Raw genomic sequence first — 12,689 nt, 5'->3', positions numbered from 1 at the left:
TTGTGGAGATGCCCCTAGTTCAGGGCAGAGTCCAGGGCCATCGCCTTGTGGCCAGGGGTAAACCTGTGTGTGCTGGGCTGGGTGGGGGTCAGAAGGCGGGGGGCCTGGGAAGGTCCCCAGAGGCAGTGGAACCATGACGCAGTCACCCAGCAGAGAAACCAAGGTGCGGAGCGGTGTGGGGTGGAAGAAGTACGTGGCAGAGGCTAGTGCAAGGACCGAGGCTGGTCCTTGGGTAGTGGGGCAGAGGGTGAGGGCAGTGCTGTCAGAGAGGGGGCCAGGGCAGGATGGGGCTTTGGGGGGCAGAGGGAATCCCAAGTTTGTTGTAGCAGTGGTGGCAGCTCACCTGACTGGTGTGTGCAGGACAGCTGGAACTGGGAAGCAGCGATGGTGGGACCCTGGCTCAGCCATGCCCTCCACGGGGCGGCCAGGCTCCCCAGGCCCAGTCTTGGGACAGCTGGCTCCCACCATATCCCCCAAGGGCAGTGACCTCTGTTGGACACTTGTCAGGGAGCCAGGAAGGGCATCAACCTCTGACCACCCTTCCTGCGGCCCCCAGGAGAGACGAGAGCTCGAGGAGCCCTGCCAGGCGAGGGCCTGGCCGGCCACGGAAGCGCAAATACTCCAGTTTGCTGCCTGCCCTGCGCCCCAGCGACAGCAAGAAAGTTAAGTGAGTCCTGGGTGCAGGGGTCCCGTGGGGTGCCTAGGGTTGAGGTTACTCAATGAGGTTGGGCTGGCCCAGGTGCCCTTAAGGCCTGATGAGTGGGGCTGGGCTCTTGTCTGGCTCCCGGGGCCGCGGGAGTCCCCCTTACAGCTTCTCCTAAAGACCCAGAACCCCAGGCCAGCCGTGGTGGTGAGAGCAGTGGTGTTCAGGGCCCTGAGCTCAGTGCAGACAAGCCCCACCCCTGGGCCGGGCACGTGGCCACACCAGCCCCACGCACCTGGCCTGGCCGTGGCCAGGGCGGTGGCATACCCCCTGCTCGGCCCCAGCCCCCGCCTGGTCCCACGAGTGCGAGGCGGCGTTGCGTAAAAGCCTCTTTATCTGCACCGTATAGAGCCGTTGGTCACGCTGCGATGCTGCGCTCGGCTGCCGGCACGCGGTTATTATCCATTACCCGCCCGGCGCAGTCGTTGGCGCACTCCCGGGCCTGGTATAATTGTCCTTCTCGGCTACAAATTGCCTCTCCCGGCAGGCCCATTTGCATAAATCCTCGAGTTCCTCCAAACACGATTGGCGCGGCGTGTGCGCACTGCATCAATCCTGATGATTTGGTAATAATAGTTAAATCGGCACTAAATGGTTCCTTCAATTAAGACAGAGGCAAAAAATTAATCTCAGGGCTTTATGTCACAAAACATTAGCAAATGCGGAGAAGGTTACAGGGAGGGGAATTTGCCTCGGCTGCGGGCGGGGGAGGGGATGCACCATATGGCTGGGGGGAGCCTCCCGGGGCTGTCCCTCCACCCTGCCCAGGTGTCACCCGGAGGGGGCCCCAGGGGGCTCCCTTTGAAGACTAGCCAGAACTGTGGGGGCTGCTGGCTAAGGCCAGGGCCTGGCAGGGGGCCCTGTCAGGGATCCTCTTGTTGAGGCTGCCCCACGCTTGTCTCAGACCAACCTGGCACCAAGCGCCAGCCTGAGCCTGGAAGCCGGGTCCTGGTGCTTGCATCTGGCCACTTTCTCCTCTGACCTGAGAAAGCAGGCCCTGGGTTGGCAGGGTAAGGAAACCAAAGCCAGGGCCCTCCCTTCCTAAGGACTGGGGTTCCCTCCCACCTCTCCCCATCTCAGGCTCCTCTCTACTTTCCATCCCTCTTCTGGGCCCCTACCCTGCAGTAGCTGTCGACAGTTAGGCTCAGGCAGGAAGTGGGAGGGCCAGCGCCCGGGGTCCACGTGTGGCTGCAGACTGGCTTCCTGGCTGGCCTCTCTGGGCAGGAAGGTAAAAGTTGACTTCTGGCCACACAAGGCCAGGGCTGGGTCAGGGCCCTCGGCCTCCATCTGGGACTCATTTTCATTAATGCTACGTGGGTGAGGGAGAGGGCAGGTGAGAGGCCCAGCCCCCAGCCCCTGTTTGGCCCAGGACAGAGCAGAGCTCGCAGCCTCACACCTGTGGGACACAGGGAACCAGGCTCAGAGTCAGCAGCTCCCAGGTCCCAGGAGCCGGGTTGGATTCGGATTCAGAGTCCCTCCTTTGAGACCAGGAATTGAAGGCAGGGGACAGAGTTCTGAGGGGTCTGAGCCCAGCAGTGGGAGTCCCAGGGGCCAGGAGGCAGAGCCTGGGCACGAGTTTCTCTGGCCACTGCCCCCCATCCTTTTCCTGACCGTGGCAGAGATGCTTCAAGTGGACCCCATTCTCAGCAGACTCTCCTCACTCCCTCTTTTTTCCTAATTGCGGTAGCTGCTGGCCTTTGGACTTATTAAGGGCCAGGCCTGGGACCGGCACGATCCCACCCCCACCTTGCAGAGAGGCACAATGAAAGGCACCCCCACTTTCCAGGTAGAAACACTGAGGCTACAGCCCAGGAGGCCACAGGCCAGGTCACACAGTGGCCCAGCTGGCTGCAGGGCCGTGGCCCCTGAGCAGCAGTCAGAGGGGGCCGACTGGGTAGCAGGTGCCCCAGGGGCTCAGCACTGGCTTGGCTCCCCCAGCCCCAGCAGTTCTGGGTGCTTGGAGGAGCCTGGCCCAGGGACACAGCCTTGGCCAGGAAAGAGGCAGGGCCTTCACAGGGAGAAGTGGGTCTGCAGCCTTAGAGCTGCACCACACACCCCACCCTGGCTGCCACCACAGGGCCTGTCATGGGCACGAGGCCCGGGTGCCCAGGTGTGACCTCCGCCCCTGTGCTCCCAGGGCAGTGCGGTCTAGCCTGAGCCTGCTGTGTGCTGAGCTGCGGGGTGGCGACGATGAGCCTTCAAAGAAGCGAGGCCGGCTGGAGAAGGGCACCTACGTGGGCCTGCAGCCCATGTCTGCGGTGAGTCCCCGCTGCAGCCTTCCCCTGGGGCTGGGTGCAGGATGTCAGACAAACAGGACAGAGGCCAGGCGAAAGACCAGCCTCAGGCTGGACACTGCCAGCCTGCACCGCCCCGCGCCACCACCCAGCTGGGGTCCCCTTGCTCAGATGAGCAGACGAGGCCCAGCGAGCTTCATATGCCTCACACAGAGGCGGGCTCCTGAAGGTATGAGGGAAGCTGGTTGTGCTCCATGACACCTGCCGCCTCTGCTCACTGCAGTGAGCGGAAAGGAGCACTTCAGTGTTGTGGATCACAGGCACACTGCTCTGGTCCCAGGTGGACGATGCACACCTGGAGCACACCGGGTGTAGGGGGTGGGCCAAGGACAGCTATTCCTCCCTTGGGACGGGCTCCCCCCGGGTGCCAGGCCCCCCATTCCTTCTCAGTGGGGTACATCCTACCCCACCCCTATTCTAGGGTCCTGGGAGGGACAGGTGAGAAGTGGGTCTGAGTCTGTTGTCACCTTGCCTGACCCTCCCCTAGCAGGAGGCTGGCTCCTCTCTCCAGGCCAGGACAGACACTTGGGTCCTTGGCTTCCCTCCCCAAACCTGAATAGGTTGGGCGCCTGGGGAAGCTGTGAGATGGGGGACAGACAAGCACAAGTTTAGGCTCCACTGGGCGGGCCCTGTGCCTGGGGGGGCCAGAGCCCTCTCAGTTATTTTGGAGGGCAAGGCCAGTGACTTGCCACCTCCCAAGCCTACCTACCACTGGTAGAAGGGTGGCCAGAGTTCGCAGGGCCGTTGCTCAGGGTCGGGGTGCCAGTTACTGCAGCCTCTACCTGCTTGTTCACAGGAGAAGGTTCGTTGCAAGAAGAGCAGCAGTCAGGGCGACCTGGCATCTGCTGTGGCCCACAAGGTGGCCCAGCTGAAACCGAAGGTCAAGAGCAAGGGGCTGCCCACTGGCCTCAGCCCCTTCCGGCGGAAGGAGGCCACCCCAGGGGGTCGCATCCGGAAGAAGTTGTCACGAGCCAAGAATGCCAAGGCGTCTGGGGCGGCCCGGCACCCACACCCCGATGGCGGCAGGGAGGCACCTAAGTTCCCAGCCCAGCCGGCAGCGGCCACAGCATGTGAGGCAGGCAAGTTGTTGGTCTGAGCAGTGCGACCAGGACCTCCATGCTCACTAGGGGCTAGGGGAGGGGGTGGTCAGGAGCTCTTGGAGTGTTCCAGACCCAGGGAGACCCTCTTGCTGGCCTAGGATGGATTCTCCGTGTCCCACTCACACACTGGGGGCCACGGGGAGGAAGCAGACAGCTGGATGCATCCTGGAAAGAGGGGTTAAAAATAGCCCTTCTGCCTGCTCCAGCCAGCCTTCCTGCCGTGTCCGGCCGGGTGACCTGGAGAGGTTATCTGGCCCCCAGCAGACACACATGTCCAGAGACAGGGGCCTGGAAAAATAAATCCTTCCTCTCTGCCAGCCCCTGCCCCCTCCTCCAGGTCCCGCCTGGGAAAGAACAAAGGGAAGGAAGAGGAAGCAGGAAGCCAGAGGGCATCTGGCAGGAGGACGAGGGAGGGAAAGGGGCTGCCCCTGGGGACGGGGACCCTCAGCCCTGCAAGGTGGGCGCCCCACTGTCCAGCGTAAGAAAGGGAGGTTGAGACAGAGAGAGGGAGGTCAGAGAGGCCGCCCCTTCTTTCTGGTCTAAACACCCTCACCTGGACACCTGGCCCAGGTGTCTGCCCTCGAAGCAGCCCCCATACGACAGTGACGGACTCTACTCGGCCCCTGACACATCCGCACACATGAACCATCCACTCCCCTAGCCGCACCCCAAAATGGCACTGCTCTGATGCCAAGTTACCTGGATCGCCCGCCTCCCCGCAGACAGCGGCTCAGACAGTGAAAACTGTGACGGTCTGCTGGAGACAGAAGAACCCGCCAAGGAGCCTGGGTTGGTGCTACACGCCGGGGCCCGCATGGCTGTGCTGGGGCCCTCGCCCTCCTCCGTGGTCAAGATGGAGGCCAACCAGAAGGCCAAGAAGAAGAAGGAGAGGCAGAGCTTGCTAGGTACCCAGGGTTCTGGGGTGGACTGGGGCAGGCTGGGCCGGTAGGGGCCCTGGAAGGCAGCTGGGACTCCTGCGACGCCCGCCTTCCCTCCCTCCCCAGGGGCCTGCCGCCTGTCCAGCCCCGAGAGTGAGGTCAAGGTCAAGCGGAGGACGGTGAAGACCAAGGTGGGCAGCAAGCTGGAGCAGGCCCCAGGGCGCAGGCCCCCAGGTGGGCCCGGCAAGAAGAAGGCCAAGGCCAAGGCCAAGGGTGGCCTGCGGGCAGAGCCGGGGGCTGCGCCCAGCAGGGAAGCCCTCTGCAGCCCCTCCCGGGCCTTCACCTGCCACGAGGAAGGCAGCAGGCTGGCCAGCGAGCGCCTCAAGAGAGCCACGCGCAAGAGCACGGTGCTCCAGCCGGGGCTGCGGGTGAGAGCTGGCGGGCGCCCCGGGCTCCTGGGCTTGGTGGGGGTGCTGGATGCAGAAAGCCTTCGGGGACCCTCAGCCCGCTCTTCTCTGCTTGCTGCACCAAGTCACACCCTAGGACTCATACTCGAGGTCTGTCTGTGTCACTCCATGGGCACACTGGGAGCAAGGAGGTTTGTGCCACCCTCACTTCACCCCTCTCCTCCAACAGCGGAAGAATGGGGCCCTGTCCATCGCCCTGTCGCCCCGCAACGCCAAGGCCATCCTGGGGAGGGGCCGAAAGGCGGGCAAGGTGAAAACCAAGGCCGTCGGCAAACAGGTAGCATCCCCGCCCCAACACCAGGGGACCAACCGGCCCTGACCCACCCCCACCCCCCGACCCGTCCCAAGGGAGCTGACCCCTCTGGCCCCCAGGGCAAGGGCCGGGCGGTAAGTCGGCTGCTGGAGAGCTTTGCGGTGGAGGACGACTTTGAGTTTGAGGACAGCAGCTGCCTCTCTGAGGACGAGGAGGAGGAGGAGGCCAGTGGCCCCCTGAGCGCCGAGCAGAGCGCCGCCCTGGGTGAGCGGCCAGGAGGGGGCACGGAGCATCGGGGAGGGGCGGTGGTGGCAGGCGGGGGGCCGGGCACTGACGCCCTGGTCTCCCCAGCACGCTCGTGCACCATTCATAAGGAGGACCTGCAGGACGGGCTGCCTGTGCTCATCCCCAAGGAGGACAGTCTGCTGTACGCAGGCAGCGTCAGGACCCTGCAGCCCCCCGACATGTGAGGCCCCAGCGTGTGTGCAGGGAGGGCTGTGGGCAGCGGGGTCTGCAGGCCTGTCTCATGCTCCTCTTGCCGTGCCTCCCCACCCCCAGCTACAGCATCGTCATCGAGGGCGAGAGAGGCAACCGGCAGAGGATCTACTCGCTGGAGCAGCTGCTGCAGGAGGCGGTGAGGGGACAGCCGCTGCTCGGCTCACCGCCCCAGGGAGGTGGGCCTGACAGCACCCAGCCCCTCCTGGGCACCCCTCGGCCAGCCCGCTCACGGCTGCCAAACTACTGTTCCCGCAGGTTCTTGATGTCCGACCGCAGTCCAGCCGGTACCTCCCGCCCGGCACGAGGGTCTGTGCCTACTGGAGCCAGAAGTCCCGCTGCCTGTATCCAGGCAATGTAGTGAGAGGTGCGCACCACCCGGGGACCCCCACTGAGGCCCGTCAACCCCTCCCCTCAGGCAAAGCTACAGACCAGAGGCCCCTCCAAGACCACTAGCGTGCTGAGGGGGGGACCCGGGACCCTCCCAGCCTTGCTTCCCAGGCCGAAGCGGATCAGATAAGACAGACGATAACCTCAGCTCCTTGGTCAACAGGAAAAGGCCGCCTGGGTGGGGACAGGGTGGGGCCTCTGGCTGACCAGAAGGCCTAGCAGAGAGGGGCCCCAGAGACCCGGACCTGAGGGTTATGAACTGGTCACCTGGGCACCAGCTCTCCTGGGGTGAATCCTTCCGCTCCCCGCTCCCCTGGCACAGGATGTGAGGACCCTGGGGTCAGACAGGTGGGTGGGCAAGTCTGCTGGCAGGCCTCAGCCAGGCACGTCTGCATCCGCAAGCCTGTGCACAGGGGGAGGTCGGGGGCCTGCGTCCCTGCATGTGTGCCCTGGGATGCCGGTGATGGATGGCGGTAATATTGCCTCTCTGGCGGCACTTCAGGAGGTGGAGGGGAGGCAGGCTGCTCCCGGCTGCCACGGCAGCTCCAAGGTCAAATGTGATCAGGGAGCAGAATGTCCCAGCATCATTTGTCAGGCGCTCCAGAGCCCATCCCTCATTCTCCTGTCCCGGCCACCTGGCCACCGGGGAGAGCCTCTTGGGCCCGGAGTGGAGGGCAGTGTGCTTAGGTGGGCCCTGCCTCCAGGTGCCTCCAGTGATGAGGAAGAGGACCTGGACTCTGTGGTGGTGGAGTTTGACGATGGGGACACCGGCCACATCGCTGTCTCCAACATCAGGCTGCTGCCTCCAGACTTCAAAATTCAGTGTGAGCCCCCGGGCCCTTCAGGGTGGCGTCCTTCCTTTCTGGGTCAGCCCATATGGCTGGAGTTGGGCGGGCTTCTCCTAGGTCCAGACATTAGCTCCCTGGTCTCCCAAGAGGAGGCTCACGGGGAAGAGGTCACCCCAGCGGCACAGCACTGAGGCCACTGGCCACCCTGCAGGCACAGAGCCCTCGCCAGCCCTGCTAGTGTCCAGCAGCTGCCGGAGGACCAAGAAATCTTCCTGTGAGGCTCCCCCGCCCAGTGAGGCCACTGCTCCCAGCCTGTCTCCTAAGGCTCATGACGGGTCCGAAGCCTCAAAGACCTCCGGGAAGAAATCCACAGGCAAAGACAAAGCTGGTACTCACAGGACCTCGGGTGGGGAACTCCCTCAGGAGTTGGGGGGAAGGAAGGGTGGGCGGGTGGTTTCTCTGACTCTACCTGGCCTCTTCCCCAGGCAAAGCAGAGCTCCTGACGTCCGGTGCCAAGCCCCCCGCGGGGGCCTCAGACCACTTCTTGGGCCGCCGGGGCAGCCCACTGCTAAGCTGGTCAGCGGTGGCCCAGACCAAGAGGAAGGCAGTGGCCACGGCAGGCAGCAAGGGGCCGGGCGTGCTGCAGAACCTCTTCCAGCTCAACGGCAGCGCCAAGAAGCTGCGGGCCCGCGAGGCCCTGTTCCCCATGCACAGCGTGGCGCCACCTGTGTTCGGCAACGGATTCCGCGCTGACTCCTTCAGCAGCCTGGCCAGCTCCTATGTGCCCTTTGTTGGCGGGGCTGGGCCCGGCCTGCCGGGGGGTGCCCACAAGCTGCTGCGGGCCAAGAAGGCCGAGGCTGAGAAGGGCGGGCGGCGGCGGGCTGGCAGCGAGTTTCTGGTCAAGCTGGACCACGAGGGCGTGACCTCCCCTAAGAGCAAGAACTGCAAGGCGCTACACGCTGGCGACAAGGACTCGGGGCCCAGGCCGGGGAGGCCCCTGCCCAGCCCCAGCTACCCGCACCCGGCCCTCGTGGGCAAGGACAAGAAGGGGCGGGCACCCGTCCACCCGCTGTCCATGGGGCTGGCGCTGCGCAAGTTCGCAGGCCAGGCCGAGTACCCGCTGCCCTGCGACAGCGACTGCCACAGCTCCTACTCAGACGAGGAGGAGGACGGCCCTGGCCTGGCACCCGGTGTGCCCTCCCGCTTCCTCGCCCGCCTGTCCGTGTCCTCCTCGTCCTCGGGTTCGTCCACCTCCTCCTCCTCAGGCTCCCTGTCCACCTCCAGCCTCTGCTCCTCGGACGACGAGGGCTCTTCCTACAGCTCGGACGAGGAGGACCCCACCCTGCTGCTGCAGACATGCCTCACCCACCCAGTGCCCGCCCTCCTGGCCCAGCCCGAGGCCCTTCGCTCCAAGGGGGGCGGCCCGCACCCGCACGCCCAGCGCTGCTTCCTGTCCAGGGCCGCTGTGGCCGGTGGGGGAGCAGGCGCAGGCCCCAGCGGAAGCAGACCCCGGCTCAAGCGCAAGGAGGCCCTGAGCTTCTCCAAAGCCAAAGAGCTGTCCCGGAGGCAGCGGCTGCCCTCCGTGGAAAACCGGCCAAAGATCTCAGCCTTCCTGCCTGCCCGGCAGCTCTGGAAGTGGTCGGGGAACCCCACGCAGGTAGGTGGGCCTGGCCTGTGCAAGCACCCTCAAGACACGCCATCTGTTTCTCCTGCACGCTGTCCTTCTCTGTCATTCTGTCCTGTGTCCCCTGCCCACCCTGTGCCCCTGGCTGTCTCCTGCAGAGGCGTGGCATGAAGGGGAAGGCCAGGAAGCTGTTCTACAAGGCTATCGTCCGGGGCAAGGAGACGCTTCGCATCGGGGACTGCGCGGTCTTCCTGTCGGCCGGGCGGCCCAACCTGCCCTACATCGGCCGCATCGAGAGCATGTGGGAGTCATGGGGCAGCAACATGGTGGTGAAGGTCAAGTGGTTCTACCATCCGGAGGAGACCAAACTGGGGAAGCGGCAGAGCGACGGGAAGGTGGGGCCACTTGGTTGGGGGCAGGGGTCCCGGGGGTCTGGGCAGGCTCAGAGTTGGGGGCCTTGGGAAGAGGTATCTTAGCAACTAACACCTGCAGTCAGAAGAAAGGGAATGAACATCCCTCCTCCCTGTCCCCACACCTCAAGGCACCAAGGGTCACACAGGCCCCACGGGGAGTAACATGGCTGAGGGCTCAGGGCCAAAGCCAGGCCACCTGGAACCCTCCCCGACCGCTTCTATGACTCCTAGTGGAGTGGGTGACAGTTTCACCTCATGGGGGGCTGTGACCCACGTCAGCACGTAGCATCAAGCAGGTCCCGCCCTCAGCAGCGCCCCCCCTACAGCAGACCCTCTGGTCCCTCCCTGCCCAAATCGACCTAAGACCATAAACACCCCCAGCACACTCTCCTGTCTTCCCTGAGAACCATGTTTGCAGATGGTGCAGAAACAAGCGTTTCTCCCACTCTGCCCACCTGCTGGGGCTCCAGGCGCTGGCTCCCCTGCCACACAGTTACAATCTTATCCAGAACTGAGGGTCCTGGGTTCAGGTCGGGTGTGCTGTCCCAGGCCATACCTGACTCCGGGTGCTCCTCACCCTGCTTCCCGGCAGAATGCGCTGTACCAGTCCTGCCACGAGGACGAGAACGACGTGCAGACCATCTCCCACAAGTGCCAGGTCGTAGGGCGTGAGCAGTACGAGCAGATGACACGGAGCCGCAAGTACCAGGACCGGCGGGACCTCTACTACCTGGCGGGCACCTACGACCCCACCACGGGGCGCCTGGTGACGGCCGATGGCGTGCCCATTCTGTGCTGACTCTGCGCGGACGGCCACAGGTGACCCACCCGCCCAGCAGTGCCCGGCGCGCGAGCCACAGGCACGAAAGGACGCAGCCCCACACTTCTGAGTAGGAGGCTGGCCCACACCTCCGAGGGCCAAGTCTGAGCAAATATGCAAACCCACCAAGGCAAGATCCAGGCTTTTTTTTATTATTATTATTTTCCCTGGAAAGCGAGAGAGCTTTTAGGTGTCGGAACCCAGTCCCATCCGTCTGCTGCGGAGGGTCAGCTGTGCCCCCAACTGGGACCCGCCGGCCCTCTCTGTTTTCCCGCATTGGCAATTCACGAGAGATTAGAATCCAAGCCATATTTTCCCTAGTACCTCCGACTGTCTCCCACCAGGGAAAGCAGAAATCAGGTGTGTTGTCTATTTATTTCTCTATGTAAATATTGTATTCCTTGCGGGGAAGTTTTACGGAAAAAAAGTGGAAAAGGATTTTTTTTCTTTCCCCACACGCGTGACAAGGGTGTGTGTGGGTGAGTGTGTGCGTGTGTCTGTGTATGTGTGTGTGTAGAGATTTTGTTCTGGGGGGTTTTCTTTGAAAATGCACTGTTTTCCTCAGCCTAGCTGAGTTCCAACTGGGGCGTCTGTAACGACAGAGGCAGCTGGGGCGTGGTCCGAGGGGCCAGAGGCCACAGGAGGGATCAGACAGAACCCTAGATTATACCTGCTGACCTCCTGGGGGGACTGTCTAAAATGGAAGTCACACTCGAGTTTATTTCCTTTTAATTCATCTCCTGGGAAGAAAGTATTAGGGGAGGTTGATGATGAAGGTCCCTGGGGGGTAGAAGGGATGCCAGGAACAGGCTCCCCAGCCCAAGAGTGTGACTGCAGCCATATATATCTTACCTCTGTTTAAAACAAAGCAAAAATGAACAAATGTTTTAAGCTATCAATATGAAAGGGTGATGTTTTGATTTGATTTCCTGAATATTCCAAGTTATTTCTGATATCCATTTCAGTGACCAGCTTGCCCAGCCTCCACTCTGAGCAGGAAAGGAACTGGCCCTCCCCAACTCACATAGAGGTTTGCGGGCCTTTTCTGCAGCCACTTGGCAGGGCCGATGGCCTAGCAGGCTAGTGCTTGGGGCCCAGAGCAGGGTTCCCCCTGCCCACACCCCAGCCACGGGTACAGGGAGTGCTGCTCTGCCCCATGCCATAACTACTGTTGTGCTGCGTGGGTGTCCCAGACCCTCAGCACCACCCCAGTAACCCCAGAGAACAGGTCACCCCCTCACTTCTCCTGAGGCCAAGAGGGACAGGCAGGCAAGCCAGCCTGTGACCCAACAGCCCTTCCCTCCCCCCCAAAAAACGCACTGAGGGCTCCATGCTCCCATGTCACACTAAGGGTCCCCTGGCCTCACTGAGAGCCCCAGGAAGGCCCCCCAAGTTAGCCACTGCTCCTTCGCACGGGCTCTTGTGTGACCCACAGATCTACACCAGGTACCTGGGAAATAAGTCGGCGGGTGCCTGGGCCCCCTTTTCTTTCCAACCAGGAAATCACCCTGCCCACCCGGAGGGCCCCTCACCCATTCCTGACGGCTCCAAGGAAAGTACAGGGACAGGGAGGGGTTCCCCTGTACCCTAGCTTTCCTCTCCCCCCCAACTCTCCCCTTTGTCTCAGCTCGAGTGCAATATTTCATTCCTGGTGGTCGTCCTGGAGACGGCGGCCAAGGTCCTGCTGGCGGCTGGGGAAGTGGAAAGATGCCGTGGAGAGGACACGGCCAGTTGCCAAGGCATGTGGGGAAGGCCCAGCCATGGAAACTAGAACTGAGGCTACTTCCAACCCCAGTCTGCAAGGCAGGAACGAACAAAACAGGCAGCCTTTTCTTGGCCCTCCCGCCCTCCCATTGGTTCTTCTCCCTCGTCTATGGACTTCCGTCCTTTGCTTTTCTCTTCCCATCCCCTCTGTCCATGTGTGCACGGACAGCGCGGCCCCCCACCGTGGTTAAACCTGGCAAAAGCACGACTCATGTAAATGTGTAAACTAAGAGGATGGTTGATTTTTTTTTCAATGTAAACACTAAAAACAAACAAACAAAAAAAAATGCAAAGGTTTTATGAACAGCAAACTATGTAAAGGCATTTTAGTATTAAATTTTTTATTGATAACTTGCTTAAGAATAAATATATAAACTATTGTACAGGTTTTCAGTGGTCCAGAATCCTAACTACACCCGTGTCCAATGTGTGTGTTCTAAGGGGACTCCCTAGAGGCCCCAGAGGCTGGGGTCTCAGCAGACAAGGGACTGGGGCGACGGCGGGGCCTACCCTGCAGCAGCCTAGCAGAGCCAGAATTGGGGGGGGGCTGGGCCTTTGAGGGGCATATGCAACCAAAATGGCTTTGGAGTGGCCTTGGCTTTGAGATGCCCCCCCGCCGCAGGACAAGGGTCCCTCTCTTGCTAGATCTCTCCCAAGGTGGGTCAGATGTCCAGCCTGAACATGTGGCCAGGCTGGGTGC

General features: G+C 62.4%; 1 protein-coding gene across 2 annotated transcripts in view; it reads left to right on the top strand.

Annotated features, from left to right (window-relative positions):
* The window catches only part of BAHCC1 (BAH domain and coiled-coil containing 1), a 57,264-nt gene extending 44,887 nt beyond the window's left edge, over window positions 1-12,377 (top strand). For both annotated transcript variants that reach the window (XM_088829252.1, XM_055408350.2), the window contains exons 14-28: window positions 557-667; window positions 2,841-2,961; window positions 3,794-4,076; window positions 4,820-5,002; window positions 5,102-5,403; window positions 5,612-5,719; window positions 5,815-5,959; window positions 6,047-6,161; window positions 6,254-6,329; window positions 6,449-6,557; window positions 7,285-7,404; window positions 7,580-7,756; window positions 7,854-9,025; window positions 9,151-9,387; window positions 9,998-12,377. In XM_088829252.1, coding sequence (XP_088685378.1) covers window positions 557-667; window positions 2,841-2,961; window positions 3,794-4,076; window positions 4,820-5,002; window positions 5,102-5,403; window positions 5,612-5,719; window positions 5,815-5,959; window positions 6,047-6,161; window positions 6,254-6,329; window positions 6,449-6,557; window positions 7,285-7,404; window positions 7,580-7,756; window positions 7,854-9,025; window positions 9,151-9,387; window positions 9,998-10,204 — 3,466 coding nt within the window. In that variant the 3' untranslated portion in view covers window positions 10,205-12,377. The remainder of the gene's footprint in view (window positions 1-556; window positions 668-2,840; window positions 2,962-3,793; window positions 4,077-4,819; window positions 5,003-5,101; window positions 5,404-5,611; window positions 5,720-5,814; window positions 5,960-6,046; window positions 6,162-6,253; window positions 6,330-6,448; window positions 6,558-7,284; window positions 7,405-7,579; window positions 7,757-7,853; window positions 9,026-9,150; window positions 9,388-9,997) is intronic.
* The last annotated feature ends 312 nt before the right edge of the window (window positions 12,378-12,689 follow it).

This window comes from Moschus berezovskii, chromosome 20 (genome assembly GCF_049115385.1).
Source record: "Moschus berezovskii isolate FMDL1 chromosome 20, NW_MosBer_1.0, whole genome shotgun sequence".
In the NCBI taxonomy this organism is placed as follows: domain Eukaryota; kingdom Metazoa; phylum Chordata; class Mammalia; order Artiodactyla; family Moschidae; genus Moschus; species Moschus berezovskii.
Note: the sequence above shows the minus strand (reverse complement) of the source record. Positions and strands in the feature narration are given on the sequence as shown.